This window comes from Petaurus breviceps, unplaced genomic scaffold (assembly GCF_028583685.1).
Source record: "Petaurus breviceps papuanus isolate PSGF00001 unplaced genomic scaffold, PetGlider_PUasm1.0 182, whole genome shotgun sequence".
NCBI lineage: Eukaryota > Metazoa > Chordata > Mammalia > Diprotodontia > Petauridae > Petaurus > Petaurus breviceps.
Window position 1 is genome coordinate 58,921 of NW_027185786.1, and position 23,084 is coordinate 82,004.

Sequence of the window (23,084 nt, forward strand, 5' to 3'; positions counted from 1 at the left end):
TGGACAAAAGGCCATATTGGTCATTCTTGCACTTGTCACCTACACTGCATCAGTCCCCTCCTGAATCACTGCCTTGTCCAGCTGGAGGGACTTGAGTTACTCAATGGAGTTATGAGTTAAGCCATGCAGGAATGCTGCACTGTTTAGTCACAGTGGCAAGTTCTGACAGAAAGTGATCCATTGGAAAAGGAAATGACAAACCACTCCAGTATCTTTGCCAAGAAAATTTTAATGAACAGTATTAAAATGATAAAAGACATAACACCAGAAAGGGAGGCCCTCAAGGTGGACGGTGCCCAACACTCCACTGGGCAAGGGTGAAGGACAATTACAAGCAGCTCCAGAAAGAGTGAAGACCCTGAGACAAAGCCAAAAGGAAGCTTGGCTCTGGATCTAACTGGTGATGAAAGGAAAGTCTGATGCTGTGGAGATCAATATGGCCAAGAAACCTGGAATGTAAGATCTCTGACCCAAGGCAAGCTGTCTGTGCTCAAACAGGAGAAGGAAAGATTAAGTATCACCATCCTGGGTGTCAGTGAACTGGAATGGATGGGACTGGGTGAATTCAGGTGATCATTACATATACTACTATGGACAGCAATCCCTTAGAAGAAATGGAGTGACCCTCACAATCCATAAAAGAGCAGTATAAGGTACAGTCTTACAAATGGCAGAATGATGTGTGTCAGATCCAAGGCGAACTGTTGCACATCCCAGTAACAGAAGTCTGTACTTGCACCACTGATGCTGAAGAGAATGAAAAGTGTGAGAGTGAGAAGATGATGGAAACACATGTAGCAGACCTTTGCCAGGAGGCTGGCTGGGGAAGCAGGGAAAGACAGAGCATGAGTGTGATACGGTTGGAGCACCAGGCGAAGGTTTTTTAAGGACAGGGAGAAACCTGACGTGTGTGTAAGCCACAGGAGAGAAGCCAGTGCAGAAAATGACATGAAAAAGTAGGAGTAGAGAGGAATATGGTGGGGGCAGGATGTCAGAGAAGATAACGACTAAGATCAGGGGCAGAAGTTATGTAGATGGTGTTGGCCAGGAGACTGGCCAGTTCAATGTCTAAGATTGAGGCAAAGAATGTAAAGAGTGTAATAGTGAAGAGGTGACTGGATTGTGGGATCAGGAAGAAGAGAGAGATTGAATGAAAAATCTCACTTTCTTTGAAGAAGAATTTGGAGATGTCCTCTCCTGAGAAGAAAGGAGGTGGAGAAATGCAGGAGGTCTGCGACGAGATGAGTGGATTTCTGATAGCTCCTGAGCACAATTACAAAACAATTTCCACACAAATAAAGTCAGAACTAAACAATTGGAAAAAGTATCCATACAATATAATTAATATAATATAATAACATGTAATATAATATAATAAAAATGACAGTTCTACCTGAATTTATTCAGTGCCATGCCAATCAAAACAGTAGGGAGCCAGGAAAAATAATAACAATTTATCTGGAAAAACCAAAGGTCAAGAAAATCAAGGAAATTAATGGGAAAATATGCAAAGGAAACTGGCCTAGCCATACCCGATCTAAAACTGTATTATAAAGCAGCAATCAACAACCTATTTGGTACTGGCTAAGGAACAGAGTGGCGGGTCAGTAGAATAGATTTGATATACAAGACACAATAGCTGATGACGATATTCATCTACTGTTTGATAAACCCACAGTCTCCCGTTTGTCACTATCTGACAAAAGGACTCAGAAACCTGGAAAGCAGCGTGGGAGAAACTAGGCATAGACTAACATCTCACATTAAGAGTGACAGGAGAACTATAAATGGTTAAAAGGAAAAAAAAATCTGCCAAGATTTTTGCCAGGAATGATTTCCTTTGTCCTCAATAGCGGAGCTGCCACAATTGACTTGTGTTCTCACCATCCTCGTTTGAGGCGCAAGGAAGGAGAAGGACTCAAGGCCAAATGTGATGAGAGTAGCTGGAGCAGCCCAAGGGTGGACAGAGGAGGTCTGCACTGAGGGCAGCACAGTTTAAGGACTTTTAGGGATCAAGTCTCAAAACATCTAAAAGAGAGGAAGATTGCAAACATTAAGAAAAACCACAGACACTCTTGCTACTGAAAACCAAAATGAGATGGTGTCCCTAAGCAGTGACTCCAATGCCTCCTTGGCCTCTCTGTTAAATCTTGATGGAAATGATTCACATCTGTATTGAGGTCCCACCTGAGGAAGGTACAAGCACTGGATAGTCCTGCTTAAAGGGTATCACATCTTTACAGTCACACACTTGACTGGAAGGAGCACAAAATACAAGTTCTCATTGTTAATGTTCTTTGTATTTGACTCTAAATGAGCATTTGAGTCATTTCATAGGTATATGTCACAACCATTCAAGATTACCTGAAAGAGTCAATGAAATAACTTAAGGATGGGGAAGAAAGCATTTTCCCCAGGAATCTGGGCCCCTCTCATATGAACATATCTAGCATGAGTGCACATACACTTACACACACAGGGACATAACCACACACACACACTCACAATCTTTGTGGTCCAAGCATCATGGAGAGGCATTTCTGGGGGACAAGTAGGCAGCTGGGGAACACCTATGGAAGGGCATCCACAGGGGATGCACCTGTGGCCATAGCACATACAGAGAGGGGTAATTCACACCTCCAACCCCACAGGAAGATTGACTTTTCGGGTGATGCTGCTTATCCCTGTCCTTCTCCTCTGTTCTCGTGGTCTCTGCTGGACCTTGCTTGGTCAAATGCATTGGCTCAGCTGGAAGAATAGTCTCTCCAGAAGTAGGGAGGCAGAATTAAAAATAAAGCCCAGAAACTTTCAAACAGTGACCTCCTGCCTCCTTGAACAGCACGCCAGGTCTCTGGGCTTGGAGCTCTCTCTCTGACGGCTTCAGAAATCTAGTCTTCCTGAAGGGGCACAGAACAGACATTCCTTTTGATCCATCATGACCTGTGGCAATCGTTCCTACATCAGATACAAGGCACAAACACATCTACACACAAGGTATAAACCCACAGGGTCACAGTATCAGATAGATATAACAGGGAGTCTCACAACGTATGGTTTCCCCCCCGCCCCCCACTAGCTTGTCCTAGCCTGGCATCTGTGGTCCCTGGGCTGACACTCGTGACCCAGGGCTTGTCATGCCTAGGAAGCCCCAAGGGGCCTTTCACAGGGGCTGCTTCTGATATAAATATCTTTCTGCCTCCCTCTGTCTCACTCTAAGCTCAGAGGTCTCTGCCTGCAGGTGTTCAGGGACAGGAGGATGTCTCTGCCCCATCTTCTCTGGCTGCTGCTGCTCTGGGTTCAGGGTAAGACATACCAAAAGAGGGGACAGTTTTTCAGGAGAGCCAGGATTAAGGAGGGTTAAGGCATGACCTGACCTCTAGATGAGATAAAGAGTTAGCCCAGCACCGGCTGATAGGTTCTCACAGACTCAGGTGGGACCCGGTTTGTAGAAACTATAATGTCTCTCTGAAAAACACAAAGTGTTTTAAGGCCAATTAAGTTAATTTTGGACTTTGTGGATTTGAATACATCTATTAATTACATAATATTTGACAGAGATGTCCAAATACTTCTATTTTAATCTTTTTTTCCCTTTCAGATTCCTATGGCGATGTTGTGCTGACCCAGTCTCCAGCCTCCCTGTCTGCCTCTCCAGGAGACAGAGTCACCATGAACTGCAAGGCCAGTGAGAAGATCACATATAGTGATGGCGATGACCTGTTATACTGGTACCAGAAGAAGCCTGGCCAAGCCCCCAGGCCCCTCATCTACTGGGCCACCAGGCTGGCTTCTGGAGCCCCTGCCCGGTTCAGTGGCAGTAGATCTGGGACAGATTTCACTCTCACCATCAGCAGCATGGAGGCTGAGGACGCTGCTGTCTATTAATGTCAGCAGGGTCTTAAACTTCCTCTCACAGTGATATATTCTCGAACAAAAACCTTCCAAGGCCCAGACCTGGTGATCAGAGAGGCTTCAGTACCCCAGCTACTTCCCCTTGTGTACAACCTGCTGTGGGAGCTATGCAATGTGGCCTCTCTGCCTCCCCTATTTATTTCTTCATCTATTTCTCTCTCTATCAGTCTAGCTCCCTATTTCACTGTCTTTTTTTTTGGCTTTTTTTGGAAGGGGAAGGCAGGGCAATTGGGGTTAAGTGACTTGCCCAAGGTCACACAGCTAGCAAGTGTTAAGTGTCTGAGGCTGGATTTGAACTCAGGTCCTCCTGACTCCAGGGCTGGTGCTCTATTCACTGTGCCACCTAGCTGCCCCCTATTTCTCTGTCTTATGCAGACTTAGTTGGGTGTGAGATGCTCCCAGTCAAAACCTTCTCCCAGAAAGCTTGGCACCTTCTCCACAAGGTATTTTTATATGGAGATGCCTCCGTCCTCGAAAGGTTAGGCATTTTTTCAGTATTACATGGCCGGCATGAATCAGAAACGGGACTCCATGCTGGGTTTCTTGACTATTGGGTCAATCAATTCATCAATAACCATTGATTAAGGGCCTTCTTTGTGCTATACACTCTGCTAAGTCCTAAAGATCAAAAAATATGCAAAATACAGTCCCTGCCCTCAAAGAGCTTCTTGTTGTTGTATTTGTCCTGTTTTTGAAGAGGATCATGGCATCAGGTAATGATGCCATGACTTGAAGTTGACTGATTTGAGTGAGGGAGGGCTGTGCAAGGTCACCAGCCTCACTTTCTCCTCCAGATCCATCTGGACCTAGTGACCAGATATTCATCAGGAAGACAGGAAATGACCAGAGATGCAGTGGGAGACCCTGGTTTTTTCAGCCTAAGGTCTTTTCAGTCCTCCATAATTCTATTGCAACTAAAGGTTGTGAACTGTCCATGCCGATTTTGCTAACAGGATTCACTCTTAGATTATTCAGCACTTAATCTCTGATGGGATGTTGCCTCAGAAAAACTGAGACCTGGGAAAGACCATAGCTTAAAGAGGCCAAGTTCTCTCACTGTGTCTGGGTGCATCTCAGTTCTTCCCAACCTATATCTTGCCACTGGACCCGCAAAGCTCTGCAGGAGAGAGTGAGGCTGGTGACTTAAACAGCCCTGTCTCACATAAACCCAATTCACTTGCAAGTCAAGACTATAAAGTGTGTGTGTGTGTGTCTGCACTTAATTGTAGCCTTCTTTGGTGGGAAGTGTGGGGGAAGGAGGAAAAGTAAGAAGTGCACAGCAGAGAATAAAGAAAACCTGCAAGGAAGCAAAGAAAAGATGGGCAGCTTTAAATACAAGGAGCAGGATACAGCTTTCTTGAAAGGGAAATTTATTGTAGAATATTGAATCCTCTCCTATGTTCTGCTGTGGGCAAGGCAATGTTATTTTTCTTTTCTTATTTTGTATTTAAGTTCAAATTTTTTTCTAAAAATTATATTAAAAAAAAAAGAATGACAGAAACAAGAATGTCATCTTTATTGGAAGCCAGCGGCGACTCTCCCAATATGGGAAGTACTGGATGAACTCCAAAGAAGAAGCTGTCCCTCTGCATCGTGGCACTGGTCCACTCTTGGGCATATGAGTGGGAGAGGAAGATATTAAACTGGGGAGCAGCCTCCAGAGTGTCAGCCCTGCCTGTTTCACTTAAACCTTAAAATCTTTACCCTTAACCAGTTCCTTGAAGTTCAATCATTGGGTCAACCCTGCAGTAGGACAATGGAGATGGGGAGATTTGTCCATGGAACAACTTTTACTGATTAGCATACCTGGCAAGTTGATGATCTGAGGTTTAAAAGTAAGACCCAAATATTCCCCTTCTTTTTAGATTACATTTCAGCTAACTTCCCTTCTCTCACCCAAGAAATTTGATCCAGTTGACTCCTATTAGATGAAAAAGGCCTAGCCTCCCCTAAGAACTGCCATCGTCTGAGCCTGTGGCCTGGTTCTGAGAGCCTGGGGAGACTTTTCTTAGGGGCTGCAGCACTGCAGGAGAGCAACATCATTATGCTTCTAGAGTAGGAACTGGCAACAAACTCCACCTCTCAAGCACTGAGAATGGAAGTGAACCTGCCCCAGACCCACTGCCACCGACCTTGGCCGGGACCCCAGGATACAGCTAAGAAGCTTCATGGATCAGGAGTCAGGGGGACTGTCCTGGTTCCTGCTGGTACCAGGTAACCAGCTTGCCAACATTGGAACTGGCCCTGCAGTTGAGGGGGACTCTTTTTCCCGGAGCCACAGTCTAGGAGGCTGGGGACTGGCTTATCACATTGACTGCAGGAAAAGTTTCATTTGGGAAAAATGACCAAAAAATCAATGGAATCAGCTCTGTGAAGAATCGCACACAAGTACGCGAATGCAAGAAAGGACCTCTTTCTCCTGACTGTGGGTGCTGTGGCTGTGTCTGAGATGACAATCCCAGTGGATAGAGGGGACGTTCATACACACACAACCTCTCCCACACACATTTCTAAGGAAGGAAGTTTCTTCGTTTTCTAAAGCTGTATGGGCACTTTGGGCGTCTGAGTCTAGGTGTTGAGGTGGTAAGACCAGGAGTAGATGGTCAAAGGATGTAAAACGAGTTTGCTGCTGGAGCCTCAGCCTCTGTCCCCAAGTCAGCCTCTTGCTGGAATGGTACCATTAGGGTTAAGATTCCCATTTCCTAATTCTTCCTTCTTCCATTGCTCTTCCTCACTCCTTCCTCCTTATTAGGTAATAAAGAAAATATCTTCATCTTACTGGACCAATAGATAATAGGGCAGTCACACTCCTCCACCCACATCCTGACTCAGAAAGTATCTCTGCTTCAAATGGGATCTAGGGTTAAGCCCTGAGGGTCTCTGGTGCTCTAACTGGAGCAGAGATCTAACCCTAGAAATCCCCTACACAGTACCAGCATGTGGGAGCTGTTGATAATTGCGTACTAACAGCATGACTGAATAAACTTGAATGGTTTCTTTTTGTCTGTTGGATAAAATACAAATACTCTCTCATTTAAAGCTTTCACCATCAAGCTCAGTATACCTTGGGAGATTAATTATACAACACACCCCTTTATTTCTACTACAATCCAAACTAAAGAGCTTTCTTGCTCTCTAATGTAAATAATGCTTCATCTCCTATGTCCAGACCTTTGCCCAGGCTGTGCCCCATTCCTGAAATGCCCTGTAGACAGGCCTGACTCTGACAATCCTTAGCATCCTTGAAAGCTGAGCACAAGCAATAAACTCCCCTTATAGGATTTCTGATTTCCCTGGATAACTATATCTCACTTTCCAAATTCACTGAAATTACCTTTGTACAGACTTTACCGTGTGTACTCTATGACATTCTTTTCATCGAAGAAAATTATTTCATGTAAGAAAATTCAAGAAAAGGAATTCAATGTCAAGAACTGCTTATACGTAATGCAAACCCACTCCTGTAATTGGGTCTGTGAGGGTAAAGGAAAGAGTCTGGGAACATTGTGAAGGTGAGACCTAAGACCCCACTGAGTTGAATTCAAGGGACTGAGCCAATCCTCTCTTCTTTTCTGGCAAAGGCTGGCCAGAAAGGCCTCTAGTATTAGTGAAAACATTTGAGAGCTCTTGGTTTTAAAGAGAATGGACAGGGCCTTGGGCCTTCATGCCACCAAGCAATCCCTTGGGTCAGAGAATAGAATCTGAGACACCAAGCAGAGATGGCCAGAGAATGGATGTGACCCTGCCACCCACTCCCCCAGGAACTCCCTCTATGCTTGCTGGGAGGTATGCTCCCACCCACCCAGGGGCACACATTAGCCTGAGTCAGCCGATAGGGTGACAGTCCTCCAGATAAAGGAAATGATGAGTATCTAACTGGGAAATGAGAGAGTGAGTTGGGGCATTCACCTTGCCTCTTGACCAGACCCAGGTCAGAAGGAACCCAGCCCTATGAGACCTGTGTGGCCAGGGCTGGAGGAAAAGGAATTTAGTCTATATCATGGCAGCCAAGGTGATGCAGCTCATGGAGCACTGGGCTTAGAATCCAAAAGACTCATGTGCCTGGATTCAAATCTGACCTTAGACACTTACTAGTGAGGTGACCCTGGAAAAATCACTTAACCTTATTTTCCTCAGTTTCCTCATCTGTAAAATGAGCTGGAGAAGGAAATGGCAAACCCCTCTGGGACCTTTGCCAAGAAAACTCCAAACGAAGTCAGACACAACTGAACATCAGCAGACAGGGAGTTTCTATCCTTTTCTACAGAGAATTGGAGCAAAGCCACTTCAACATGAAATTGAACAGAAGAAACACTTTATATCGAGGCAAAAATATGGAGCAGCCATGAAATGTTGGCAATCCCCCATTTGGATTTTCCCCTTTGTTTCCCAGAGGGCTTTGCTACCTCCACTCTGCCTAGGCTGGGCTGACGGGGTTTTGATTTATAAGGCTTTGTTAGAAGCAGGGAACCTGTGGGAGCAGCAAGGGGAAGCCCTGGGAGATGTGAGGCTGCCCAGAGAGCAGGGGCTGCTCTGCCCTGGGGAGCCCCAAGGAAGCAGCTGCTGCTCTGAGCTGACTCCCCTGAACAGCCTGGAGAGGTTTTTGTTCAGGGCTGAAGCACTGTGGGAGGCACATCATAACGCTGCTGACAGTAATAATCTCCAGCATCCTCAGGCTCCAGGCTTCTGATGGTGAGAGTGAAATCTGTGCCAGACCCACTGCCACTGAACCGGGCAGGCACTCCAGATGCCAGGTTGGTAGCCCAGTAGATGAGGAGCCTGGGGGCTTGGCCAGGTTTCTGCTGGTACCAGTGTAAGAGTTCATATGTGTGAAACATTACGCTCTGGGTAAGGCTCTCACTGGCCTTGCAGCTGATGGTGACTGTCTCTCCTGGAGATCTGGACAAGGAGGCTGGAGACTGAGTCAGCACAATGGCTTCCTGGGAATCTAGAGAACCAACAGAATTATAGGAAGACAGAAATGGGTGAATGTCCAATTTCAAGAATGTGAATGGGACAATTTTGTGGAAAACACAGAAATCTCAAATGACTACAAGTTGTTGTATTTACTGTCAATGTGAGACAGAAACCATTTTCCCCACAGACTTCTCAATGTTTCAGATCTGGGGCATCACCATCTTTGTCAGTACCCATCTGCCTTTATTGAGCCTAAGATGCCTCACCAGATTGAGGGTCATCATCAGCTTCCTAATCCCTGAAAACCTGTGACCTTCTCAACCCTTCCCTGCTCTGCTGTGCCTTACCCTGAGCCCAGAGCACCAGCAGCCAGAGGAGCTGCCATGGGGACACCATCCTGGCCTTCAGACACCTGCACAGAGAGCACTCAGAGCCCTGGGAGGGCAGCAAGGAAGGAGGAAGCTTTTATATCCTAAGCAGGGCTCCCTGCAGGGCCCTTGGATCTCCATATGCAAAAGAGCCCCAGGTCTCCAGGAGCCTCTCCTCAGGGACCCTGTGAGCCACACTGAGTCCCAATGGCTGGGGCTGCCTCTGGGGGAGGAGCCTCACTCTTTTCTGTCCCCAAATGTGTGACCTCAAGAGCAAAGGCAAGATCATGGTTAATGACTGATGTAGGAATGGCTGCAGCTGGTTGTAGGTAAATGGAGGGAGGCTTCTCTCTGTGCCCCAGGACTAGATTCCCCATAACCAGGAGAGAGCTCCAAGCCCTGGGGAGCTGGCACAGAAGGCAGGAGTTCAAAGCTTGTAGGATTGGGGGGGGGTGCCTTCCCTGACTCAGCTCATGCACCTGCCTCACTTCCTCCTCCACAGGAGACAGTTTGACATCACAAAGGCAGTGAGGAGAGTCTACCCAAGGCTGGACAGCCCTTTCACCAGAGTCTCTGAGAAAAACCTATGAGAATGGATCCAGTATGTCTCTAGGTGAGGTCACTGGAGTCATCCTGGCCATTGAGGAAGCAAATACTGTGCCTGCTCTGGTCCCTGTATTCCCATCCCAGACATAAATAAAAAGTCAGAAACCATAGTCCTGTAGCTCTGGACTCTACCAAGCCTGGCCATTTCTCAGATCTTGAATCTGGGTAAATCTGTAGGCCCTATCTGAACCTGTGAAGAGGAGGAAGATTGGCTCAGAGACAGAGACAAAGAAACTGGAGAATGAGTCTTTCATTTCTGACCAATCACTTCTCTCTTAGGGGACGGCCATGGTCTTTTAATTGAAATCTCTGCCTCTACTCTCTCCTCACTCCAATCAATCTACAATGAAGGAATAAATGACAAAGCAATTATGAAGGTAGGAGAAAAACAGAATTCTAAGTCCTACAGATTCAAATTAAAAACAAGATCACAGTCTTTTCACAAGATGCTAATATTTTCACAACAGATAAAATATAATCTTAGTAATAATGATATTTTTGTTAATAACAAGACCTAGCACTGATGGAGTGCCTTATCTAATGTCATCCTCATAATAGCACTAGGAGATAGGTTGTGTGAGCTAAGACCACTAATGTGAGGAACTGTTCCCATTTTACAGATGAGGAGACTGAGACAATCAGCAGTTAAGTGACATGTTCATAGTAGCACAGCTAGCAAAGGAAGGAGGCAGGATCTGAACTCAGGCCTTCTTGCCTTCAGGACCAGAAATATATCCCCTATACTTCCTTGCTGTCAGGGTTCTATAGATAAAGACAAAGATCTGTCTATCCATCCATCTTTCTCTATCTCTCTCTATGTAGCTACCTGTTTCTCTCTCTCTCGTGCAGACTGTGTTGGGTGTGAGAAGCTCCCCATCAAAACCTTCTCCGGGCAGCCTGGCAATGTCTCCACAAGGTATACCTGCAGGAGGTGCCTCCATCCTTGAGGGGTTAAGAACTTTACTCAGTATTCCATGGCCAGCATGAATCAGAAACTGGACTCCATATAGGTTTTATAAACTCTTGGTCTTAAATCAAGAAACATTGATTAAGTGCCAATTCTGTGCTGATGATAGAAAAATATGCAAAACTCAGTCCCTGCCCTCAAGGAGCTTATCATCTAAGGGGGAGACAGCCTGCAAACAGATCTACAGAAAGCAGCACCTTTCTGTCCATCATTCCCTGTTGCATCATCACATATATGTATACGTGTATGTCTGTGTCTGTCTGTGTGTGTATATATGTATGTGTGTATGTACAAATGTATGTATGCGTGTATGTATGTATACAGAGGGAGCCCTGATAACTACATCTGTATCATCTGTCTATGCCCTCTGTAGCATGCATGTCTGTGGCTACCTACACTGGGAAAGGAAATGAGGACAGAGGGAGTAGAGGGAGGGCTGAGCATCTTAGCCTATTTTGGGAAAGATGCACCATAGGCTCCCACTCATTCCCAACCTCCAACTCATTATATTGTCCCCTCTGCCTCATCACTGTAACCAATGAGGATCCATCATTTACCTTAAACTGAGACAGCTGCTCACCTGCTCTATCAACAGGTGCTATCCCTCCTAAAAAAAACTATTATCTTGCTCATAGAAAATGTGCCCCAGTTTACAATTTTTGAACTTCACTCATGACAGAGCTGAAGTCTTTGTTTAGGAATCAGCCAGTGTGGGTCAGAAACAGGACAAGATTGTGGGATTCTTGTCTCCCAGGTCACCTCTCTGTCTGTTACTCCAGGTTCTCTCATTTTGATTATATGAGTTAATAACACTGATGTCTATGTAATTTATCTATATCATCTTTAGCATCTAAATTATCCATATCTCTACCAACCTATACTGGGAGAACAAATGAGCACAGAGAGAGAAGAGTGAAGTTTGCCCAGAGACAGGCCTGAGACCTGCCATGACTCTTGGGCAAAGAATGTCAGCCTTGGAGGGTGACCCGGTTAGTTTTCAATTGTACTATTAATTAGCTGTGTGATTTTCTTCAGATACTAAATCTCTCTCTATTGTCAAAATGATGTAAGCAGCTGCTTATCGTTCATGTAAGCCTAGTCTTGCAATTGAGTACATCATGAAGAAGGAAAAACAGAGTTTATGAACCTTGCGAAGATAGGGCCCAAGATAACATTGACCTGAACCTAGGAGGTGAGACTATCCCCTCTTCTTTTCAGTGACTAATGCTAAGCAGAGGGCCTTTAAATAGTTGTGAAAGCATATGTGATCTCTTCCTAAAGGCTATGGGCAGGGCCTGGGGCTTTTATAACCCCAGAGATCTCCAGGGGCATAGAAGACTCAGAGACACCTAGTAGAGACAGCCAGGGAATGGCTGTGGCCCTGATATCTACAATGCTAGGAACTCCCCCTAGGCCTGCTGGGAGGTACACCCCAAACCACACAGGTGCCCACATCAGCCTCAGTCAAGAAGGCTGTTGTCCTCCCAGAAGCAAGAATAATGAGTTTTTCAGGAAAGGATTGACAGGTGAATAAAAGCATTCATCTTAGCCCTTGGCCTGGCCAGTGTGGCCGAGGCTGGAAAAAAACAAATCTAGTCTATATCATTGTTAAAAAGAGCTGGAGAAAAGCCTCCTCAAAAAGGACCTGGGCTCCCGAAAAAGGGAAAACATTGTGTTAAGGCAAAGATTCCAAGTGGACTTGAAATGTCAGTATGTACCCTATTTGAATTTTTTCATTCTTTTTCCCAGGGGACTTTGCTACCTCCAATGTGCCTAGGCTGTGGAGACAGGGTTTTGTTTGACAAGGCTTTTTATTTTTATTTTATTTAGAACTTTTGGAATTAAACAAGTATTTCCATGACATAATATAAGAAAAAAAAATGATTACACATAAAACTGTAAATCTGCTATGTATAACTTGCTATTCCATTTTAATATACAATAAAATTATTGTGTATTTTTTCTTTTTTCTTCCTTTCCCCAAACTTACCCTAGGGATGGCCACCATTAGCCAAAAATAGGCATATATATGTAAAATTATACTACATACTTCTATTTGTCGGTTCTTTTTCAGGATACAGATAGCCTCTTTTTTCAAGTCCTTTATGGGTAATTTAGGTACATATAATAGTCAAAACAACAAATTTACTCAAAGTCATTAGGTAAAGACTTTTGGTACAAGAAGGAGGAAGCCCTGGGAGATGAGAGGCTGCCCAGAGAGCAGGGGCTGCTCTGCCCTGAGGACCAGAGAGGAAGCAGCTGCTGCTCTGAGCTGACTCCCCTGAACAGCATGGGCAGGTTTTTGTTCAGGCCTGAAACACTGTGGGAGGCCATTCATTACTCTGCTGACAGTAATAATCTCCAGCATCCTCAGGCTCCAGGCTGCTGATGGTGAGAGTGAAATCTGTGCCAGACCCACTGCCACTGAACCGGGCAGGCACTCCAGATGCCAGGTTGGTAGCCCAGTAGATGAGGAACCTGGGGGCTTGGCCTGGTTTCTGCTGGTACCAATTTAAGTCGTTAGTACCAAAAATGTTTGTTAAACTCTTACTAGCCTTGCAGCTGATGGTGACTGTCTCTCCTGAAGATCTGGACAAGGAGCCTGGAGACTGGGTCAGCACAATGGCTTCCTGGGAATCTAGAAAATCAAAAAAGTTGGAGGAAGACAGAAATGGGTGATTTTCAATTTAAAGAATATGATTGAGACAATTTTGTGGAAAACACAGAAATCTCAAATGCTTAACAGGAAGTTGCTTTTGATATCAAAGTGAAATAGAAACCATTTTCCCCACAGACTTCTCAGTGTTTCTTAGCTGGGGCCTTGGTCATGCTAGTCAGACCCAGTTTGCCCGTGTTGTGCCTAAGCTTCCTCACCCACTGGATCAAGGGGTCATTGGGTTTTTCATGCCTCAAAACCTGTGATCTTCTAGACCCTTCCCTGCTCTGCTGTGTCTTACCCTGAGCCCAGAGCACCAGCAGCCAGAGGAGCTGCCATGGGTAAACCATCCTGGCCTTCAGACACCTGCACAGAGAGCACTCAGAGCCCTGGGAGGGCAGCAAGGAAGGAGGAAGCTTTTATATCCTGAGCAGGGCTCCCTGCAGGGCCCTTGGGTCTCCATATGCAAAAGAGCCCCAGGTCTCCAGGAGCCTCTCCTCAGGGACCCTGTGAGCCACACTGAGTCCCAATGGCTGGGGCTGCCTCTGGGGGAGGAGCCTCACTCTTTTCTGTCCCCAAATGTGTGACCTCAAGAGCAAAGGCAAGATCATGGTTAATGACTGATGTAGGAATGGCTGCAGCTGGTTGTAGGTAAATGGAGGGAGGCTTCTCTCTGTGCCCCAGGACTAGATTCCCCATAACCAGGAGAGAGCTCCAAGCCCTGGGGAGCTGGCACAGAAGGCAGGAGTTCAAAGCTTGTAGGATTGGGGGGGGGTGCCTTCCCTGACTCAGCTCATGCACCTGCCTCACTTCCTCCTCCACAGGAGACAGTTTGACATCACAAAGGCAGTGAGGAGAGTCTACCCAAGGCTGGACAGCCCTTTCACCAGAGTCTCTGAGAAAAACCTATGAGAATGGATCCAGTATGTCTCTAGGTGAGGTCACTGGAGTCATCCTGGCCATTGAGGAAGCAAATACTGTGCCTGCTCTGGTCCCTGTATTCCCATCCCAGACATAAATAAAAAGTCAGAAACCATAGTCCTGTAGCTCTGGACTCTACCAAGCCTGGCCATTTCTCAGAACTTGAATCTGGGTAAATCTGTAGGCCCTATCTGAACCTGTGAAGAGGAGGAAGATTGGCTCAGAGACAGAGACAAAGAAACTGGAGAATGAGTCTTTCATTTCTGACCAATCACTTCTCTCTTAGGGGACGGCCATGGTCTTTTAATTGAAATCTCTGCCTCTACTCTCTCCTCACTCCAATCAATCTACAATGAAGGAATAAATGACAAAGCAATTATGAAGGTAGGAGAAAAACAGAATTCTAAGTCCTACAGATTCAAATTAAAAACAAGATCACAGTCTTTTCACAAGATGCTAATATTTTCACAACAGATAAAATATAATCTTAGTAATAATGATATTTTTGTTAATAACAAGACCTAGCACTGATGGAGTGCCTTATCTAATGTCATCCTCATAATAGCACTAGGAGATAGGTTGTGTGAGCTAAGACCACTAATGTGAGGAACTGTTCCCATTTTACAGATGAGGAGACTGAGACAATCAGCAGTTAAGTGACATGTTCATAGTAGCACAGCTAGCAAAGGAAGGAGGCAGGATCTGAACTCAGGCCTTCTTGCCTTCAGGACCAGAAATATATCCCCTATACTTCCTTGCTGTCAGGGTTCTATAGATAAAGACAAAGATCTGTCTATCCATCCATCTTTCTCTATCTCTCTCTATGTAGCTACCTGTTTCTCTCTCTCTCGTGCAGACTGTGTTGGGTGTGAGAAGCTCCCCATCAAAACCTTCTCCGGGCAGCCTGGCAATGTCTCCACAAGGTATACCTGCAGGAGGTGCCTCCATCCTTGAGGGGTTAAGAACTTTACTCAGTATTCCATGGCCAGCATGAATCAGAAACTGGACTCCATATAGGTTTTCTAAACTCTTGGTCTAAAATCAAGAAACATTGATTAAGTGCCAATTCTGTGCTGATGATAGAAAAATATGCAAAACTCAGTCCCTGCCCTCAAGGAGCTTATCATCTAAGGGGGAGACAGCCTGCAAACAGATCTACAGAAAGCAGCACCTTTCTGTCCATCATTCCCTGTTGCATCATCACATATATGTATACGTGTATGTCTGTGTCTGTCTGTGTGTGTATATATGTATGTGTGTATGTACAAATGTATGTATGCGTGTATGTATGTATACAGAGGGAGCCCTGATAACTACATCTGTATCATCTGTCTATGCCCTCTGTAGCATGCATGAGGACAGAGGGAGTAGAGGGAGGGCTGAGCATCTTAGCCTATTTTGGGAAAGATGCACCATAGGCTCCCACTCATTCCCAACCTCCAACTCATTATATTGTCCCCTCTGCTTCATCACTGTAACCAATGAGGATCCATCATTTACCTTAAACTGAGACAGCTGCTCACCTGCTCTATCAACAGGTGCTATCCCTCCTAAAAAAAACTATTATCTTGCTCATAGAAAATGTGCCCCAGTTTACAATTTTTGAACTTCACTCATGACAGAGCTGAAGTCTTTGTTTAGGAATCAGCCAGTGTGGGTCAGAAACAGGACAAGATTGTGGGATTCTTGTCTCCCAGGTCACCTCTCTGTCTGTTACTCCAGGTTCTCTCATTTTGATTATATGAGTTAATAACACTGATGTCTATGTAATTTATCTATATCATCTTTAGCATCTAAATTATCCATATCTCTACCAACCTATACTGGGAGAACAAATGAGCACAGAGAGAGAAGAGTGAAGTTTGCCCAGAGACAGGCCTGAGACCTGCCATGACTCTTGGGCAAAGAATGTCAGCCTTGGAGGGTGACCCGGTTAGTTTTCAATTGTACTATTAATTAGCTGGGTGATTTTCTTCAGATACTAAATCTCTCTCTATTGTCAAAATGATGTAAGCAGCTGCTTATCGTTCATGTAAGCCTAGTCTTGCAATTGAGTACATCGTGAAGAAGGAAAAACAGAGTTTATGAACCTTGCGAAGATAGGGCCTAAGATAACATTGACCTGAACCTAGGAGGTGAGACTATCCCCTCTTCTTTTCAGTGACTAATGCTAAGCAGAGGGCCTTTAAATAGTTGTGAAAGCATATGTGATCTCTTCCTAAAGGCTATGGGCAGGGCCTGGGGCTTTTATAACCCCAGAGATCTCCAGGGGCATAGAAGACTCAGAGACACCTAATAGAGACAGCCAGGGAATGGCTGTGGCCCTGATATCTACAATGCTAGGAACTCCCCCTAGGCCTGCTGGGAGGTACACCCCAAACCACACAGGTGCCCACATCAGCCTCAGTCAAGAAGGCTGTTGTCCTCCCAGAAGCAAGAATAATGAGTTTTTCAGGAAAGGATTGACAGGTGAATAAAAGCATTCATCTTAGCCCTTGGCCTGGCCAGTGTGGCCGAGGCTGGAAAAAAACAAATCTAGTCTATATCATTGTTAAAAAGAGCTGGAGAAAAGCCTCCTCAAAAAGGACCTGGGCTCCCGAAAAAGGGAAAACATTGTGTTAAGGCAAAGATTCCAAGTGGACTTGAAATGTCAGTATGTACCCTATTTGAATTTTTTCATTCTTTTTCCCAGGGGACTTTGCTACCTCCAATGTGCCTAGGCTGTGGAGACAGGGTTTTGTTTGACAAGGCTTTTTATTTTTATTTTATTTAGAACTTTTGGAATTAAACAAGTATTTCCATGACATAATATAAGAAAAAAAAATGATTACACATAAAACTGTAAATCTGCTATGTATAACTTGCTATTCCATTTTAATATACAATAAAATTATTGTGTATTTTTTCTTTTTTCTTCCTTTCCCCAAACTTACCCTAGGGATGGCCACCATTAGCCAAAAATAGGCATATATATGTAAAATTATACTACATACTTCTATTTGTCGGTTCTTTTTCAGGATACAGATAGCCTCTTTTTTCAAGTCCTTTATGGGTAATTTAGGTACATATAATAGTCAAAACAACAAATTTACTCAAAGTCATTAGGTAAAGACTTTTGGTACAAGAAGGAGGAAGCCCTGGGAGATGAGAGGCTGCCCAGAGAGCAGGGGCTGCTCTGCCCTGAGGACCAGAGAGGAAGCAGCTGCTGCTCTGAGCTGACTCCCCTGAACAGCATGGGCAGGTTTTTGTTCAGGCCTGAAACACTGTGGGAGGCCATTCATTACTCTGCTGACAGTAATAATCTCCAGCATCCTCAGGCTCCAGGCTGCTGATGGTGAGAGTGAAATCTGTGCCAGACCCACTGCCACTGAACCGGGCAGGCACTCCAGATGCCAGGTTGGTAGCCCAGTAGATGAGGAACCTGGGGGCTTGGCCTGGTTTCTGCTGGTACCAATTTAAGTCGTTAGTACCAAAAATGTTTGTTAAACTCTTACTAGCCTTGCAGCTGATGGTGACTGTCTCTCCTGAAGATCTGGACAAGGAGCCTGGAGACTGGGTCAGCACAATGGCTTCCTGGGAATCTAGAAAATCAAAAAAGTTGGAGGAAGACAGAAATGGGTGATTTTCAATTTAAAGAATATGATTGAGACAATTTTGTGGAAAACACAGAAATCTCAAATGCTTAACAGGAAGTTGCTTTTGATATCAAAGTGAAATAGAAACCATTTTCCCCACAGACTTCTCAGTGTTTCTTAGCTGGGGCCTTGGTCATGCTAGTCAGACCCAGTTTGCCCGTGTTGTGCCTAAGCTTCCTCACCCACTGGATCAAGGGGTCATTGGGTTTTTCATGCCTCAAAACCTGTGATCTTCTAGACCCTTCCCTGCTCTGCTGTGTCTTACCCTGAGCCCAGAGCACCAGCAGCCAGAGGAGCTGCCATGGGTAAACCATCCTGGCCTTCAGACACCTGCACAGAGAGCACTCAGAGCCCTGGGAGGGCAGCAAGGAAGGAGGAAGCTTTTATATCCTGAGCAGGGCTCCCTGCAGGGCCCTTGGGTCTCCATATGCAAAAGAGCCCCAGGTCTCCAGGAGCCTCTCCTCAGGGACCCTGTGAGCCACACTGAGTCACACTGGCTGGGGCTGCCTCTGGGGGAGGAGCCTCACTCTTTTCTGTCCCCAAATGTGTGACCTCAAGAGCAAAGGCAAGATCATGGTTAGTGACTGAGGTAGGAATGGCTGCAGCTGGTTGTGGGCAAATGGAGGGGGGCTTCTCTCTCTGTCCCAAGACTAGATTCCCCATAACCAGGAGGGAGCTCCAAGCCCTGGGGAGCTGGCACAGAAGGCAGGAGCTCACCGCTTCTAGGATTGGGGGTGCCTCCCCTGACTCTGCTCATGGACCTGCCTCACTGCCTCCCTCTGCTGAATAAGGTGAGAATTCAAGGAGGCAGAAGGAGGGTCTGGCTCATAGATAGATCCCAGCCTGGGCCCTGGGAAAAGCCTGGTAGAACCTTATTCCCATGTGAATATGGTCACTATATGACATTACTTCAGTTGTTTTGAGCATTGCAGAAGTAAAGGTGATATCTGTCCTTGGCCCTATTTTCCCATTTCAGGCATGCCATAAAGGTGAAGACCCATCTTGTGGTCCATCCCTTGTCTTGGCTGTGACTGTTTCTAGAAATATGGATCTGGGCACATCTCTGCTCAGTGTGAGACCATGAAGGTGAGGGTCTCTAGCTCAGAAACACAGACAAGAAGACAGAAGTGGGTCCTTCACTTCTGGCAAAACACTTCTGTCCTGGGGGATTACAAGGGCCCCCGTTTGATCCCCCTCCTCCAGTATCTCCTCTCTCCAGTCAAGTAACAGTGAATGACTACCTGAAAAGTACTTATGCTTTACCTGCTTTAAAAAAAATTCCTCTTATTTACAAAAACAATTTTTAGCATTCTTTTAAAAATAATTTTAGGTTTCAAATTTTCTCCCTCTTCTCCCTCTTCACTGAGAAGGCAAGCAAATTTGATATAGGTTATACAAGTGCTATAATGCAAAATTTATTTCTAGATTAATCATGTTGCAAAAGAAAACATGCACAAAAATCCAGTAAGACAGGATGCTTTCATCTGCATTCAGACGCCATCAGTTGAAAAAGAACTCATTATGCCACGTACAAAGCAGAGTGCAAAGTGCTGAGGATAAAAGGGAAAAGGAGAAGCAGTCCATGCTCCAAAGGCCTCATGATCTAATGAGGATGCAATGTAATAATCAGGATCATTAACATTATTGCTCAGCTTGCATTTTTGACTGCCTTAAAGTTGCAAAGTACCTTAAGTTTTATTTTTTTCATATTTTCCTCATAATTACACTAGGAGATAGTTATTATTACCTAATAGCTCTGATATGGGGCATTACACCCATTTCATAGATGAAACTGAGACAGTCAAAGCTGAATGACTTGGCCTGGGTTTCTCACCTAGTAAAAGTCTGAGGCAGGATTTGAACTCAGGTCTTCCTGAATACAGGTCCCGGCTCCAGTCATCACACCACCTAGGATATATTTCTCCAAATATTATTTGGTAAGATAAGTTTCCAAGTGACAAATATCCCCCCCCCCATGCATCTTGGCATTTTCTCTACAACTTCTATTGCAGGGGAGTTGTCTTTCGCACTCAGAGGTTAGGTGACTGTTCAGGGACACAGCCAGCATGAGTCAGAATCAGGACTTGATGCTGGTTTCTTGACTCTCAGGTCCCCTCCCTCTCCATCATTCCCTGTGACCCTATCTCTCCCTAGTGTATGACTGAACTCAGGATTTACATGTGGATCATAACTGACGTACAAGAAAACTTTATTATCCTGGGGAACCAAATGAACAGGAACTATGTCATTTTTCCTCTTCTACACAGGTGCCAAAATCATATTCATTAAATCTGATCATGTCACTTTCTCAAAAATCTCCACCAGTTTTCTGTGGACTCTAGGATCATACCCAGAATCCTCAGGCTGGCACTTAACATTCTCCACTAAATGGCTCCCTCCTGTGTTCCCAGGCTGATGACATATCAACCAGCTTTTTATCCTCTCTGTTCTAGTGAAGCCAGCATGCCAGCCTTCCCTGCACATAGCCTTCCATCACTTACCGCCAGGCCTTTGCACAGGTGGCCCACTCAGAGGGTCATTCAGACCCTCCCCACCCCCACCAGGCAGAATCTCCAGCTTCCTCTGAAGCCCGGCTCATGTTCCATCCCTCTGGGGGGGGGGGGCCCTCTGCTGCTCCTTCCATATATATGTCTTCTTTCCCTCTTGGAATTGCTCTGTAGACCCCACTTGCCTCCTCCCCAACTGAATGTTAAATTCCCACGAGGTCAGGGACTGTTCAGCTATGGTCTTTGGATCCACAGCTTTTTTCACATACAGGTGGATTAAAGTGTTTTTTATAATTGAATTTATTTTGACCTTATGACTATAACTCCTGATGTGATGGAGACCCTGCCTCTTGGTGACTGGTAGCCTGGCAGCCAGAGCACTGGAGGCCTGGCCATGATTTAAGAGCTGGTGGGGTCAGGGGAGGTGGTTCTGCCTAAGGTGGGTTAAGAGGACTGTGATCCAGGAAAGCCCAGGGTTCAAGGAGCCTCAGTGACCATGTGACCAGAGCCAGAGCCCATCCTGCCTCCAAAGCCTCCAGGGGAGCAGGACTGAGTGTGACCAGCAGACTCAGGGAGCTGTACCTGGACCTGAATGTTTGTTATTCCTCTGCATTCTCTGAAGCTGCTTCTCTTCTCCCTCACTCTGGCTTGGATTCTTGGTCTAGAGTTTTTGCCCAAAGATTCTACAGCTAGATTTACTCTCCTTCCACATATTTGTAACAAAACGATTTTTAAAAATACAACTAATGTTCGCTTTAGGGGGAGTCTTCCCAAGCAGCTTGACTTAGAGCAAGTCATCAGGAAATTGGGGCTCCCTGACCAGAGGTAAAAGTGATTGGAATTCAGAAGGGGCTTTCAGGTCCCTCCATCAGAGACTTGGGCCATGCTGGGGGTCTGAGGCCATCCCTGGTACAGGATTTCCCAGGACATGCCCAAGTCATTGCCAAACAATGAAATTCCTCAAGTTTACTCCAGTTTGGTTGATTTAATAAAATGGAGTCTCCCCTAGTGCCTAGGACACAGCAAATGATCAATAAATGCTTTTTAATTGATTGGAAGTTGCTGCAATCACCTTTGTAATAATACGTGCCCTTCCCAAACAACATCTGACTTTCTTCTATGCCACTTTTGGTCCAAGTACTGTTGAACACACCAAAATGCTATGTGCAACTCAAGGTTGTGAACTTTCTCTGAAGCTTTTGCTAACAGCATTCACTCTTAGGATGTGCAATGCTTAATCACCAAATGGATGCTTCCTCAGACAAACTGAGACCTGGAAAGGACCTTAGTTGAAAGAGGCCAAGGTCTCCCATGGCACCCAGAACTATCTTCATTCCTCCTGATCTATGTGTAGACACTTGGACCCAGATGGCTCTGGAGGAGAGAGTGAGGCTGGTGACTTTGCAGAGCCCTGCCTCACTTAAATCCAATTCACTAGCAAAGCAAGACATCTCCTTCCCAAAGTCATGGGTTCCTCCTTGAGAAGGAAGGACTAAGAGAAGAACAATGATGCCCTCTCCTGGTCAGAGGGAGGAGGGACAGGAGGCATTCTTGATGTGCCTTTTCCATTCTCAAGACCCAGCAACAGCGATTGTTAGGGTTAGAGTAGGGACCTGAGAAGTCACCAAGGTGGGGGTCAACATCCAGGGGTTATTGCTGTGCTGGACTTACACTAACCAGCTAGGTTGAGCACAGGAGTAGAGCAAGAGCTCACATCTGTACAGAAATGTCTAATTGGCAAACCACTCTGCATTAGGTCTTTATCCTCCCAGCCACTCACGTCAGCTTAGGGCTCCTATCGGCCCATTTGAGGGTGGAGGAAATTGAGGCTCGGAAAGCCTATGTAGAGATTACGTTTCAGGGGAGAGGAGGATTCAAACCTGGGTCTTTATGACTCAGGCCCCTTACTTTACTAGTCCCCTAGCTGATACATATTACAACGGATTCTGGAGGAGTATCCGAGTGCTACAGGACTCTCCAAAACTGGGAACAGGTGACTCATGACCACTGGAGTGAAGTCTGTTAAGGCCTCTACAACATCATTGTTCATGCTGCTCATCTGCTTGGGATGTGGCAGCTTTCTAGGGGACTCTCACAATGTGCCTTCTCTGTGTATGTACTGAGCCAAATCCATGGCTCCCGCAATGGCCCCTTTGCCAATTTCTTAGACTCCCTGAAACTAACCCATGGAGAGTCTTGCTAAACCACTTTCTGGGCACATGTAATAGAGTGGACCTTCCTCTCCCATCCATGTTGGAGTAGAAGAAAGTTTCCTTCAGTTTAAATACTACTTGGTCCAAGAAAATCATTATTTGACTTCCAAACCAGAACACAGGTTGCATGAAAAATGATGCAGAAAGGATGTCTCATTCTTTGCCCTGGTGTCAAGCAAGACAAACAAATTTCCTCCCATTAAACGGCAGTTTCCTTAGGAGGGGGATCTCAGTGCTATCTAAAACTTCTCCTATACTGTATAAATCATGTGACAAATGACTTTTGAAATCTGGGATTCCATACACACCAAAAAGTCTTTTGACTTGCAGCATGTACACTTAATGGATATGAGCTCTTTTATTTTCTATGCAGCATGCCAGG

At 45.4% G+C, this 23,084-nt stretch overlaps 3 gene segments (V, D, J or C); all 3 read right to left on the reverse strand.

Moving 5' to 3' along the window:
- Positions 1–8,519: 8,519 nt before the first annotated feature.
- Positions 8,520–9,225, reverse strand: LOC138160747 (immunoglobulin kappa variable 3-11-like). The segment is given in 2 exon segments: positions 8,520–8,860; positions 9,177–9,225. Coding segments are annotated over 2 exon segments (390 nt in total).
- A 3,797-nt stretch (positions 9,226–13,022) lies between these two features.
- Positions 13,023–13,843, reverse strand: LOC138160727 (immunoglobulin kappa variable 3-11-like). The segment is given in 2 exon segments: positions 13,023–13,408; positions 13,728–13,843. Coding segments are annotated over 2 exon segments (381 nt in total).
- A 3,699-nt stretch (positions 13,844–17,542) lies between these two features.
- LOC138160728 (immunoglobulin kappa variable 3-11-like) lies at positions 17,543–18,844 on the reverse strand. The segment is given in 2 exon segments: positions 17,543–17,928; positions 18,248–18,844. Coding segments are annotated over 2 exon segments (381 nt in total).
- Between the last annotated feature and the right edge of the window lie 4,240 nt (positions 18,845–23,084).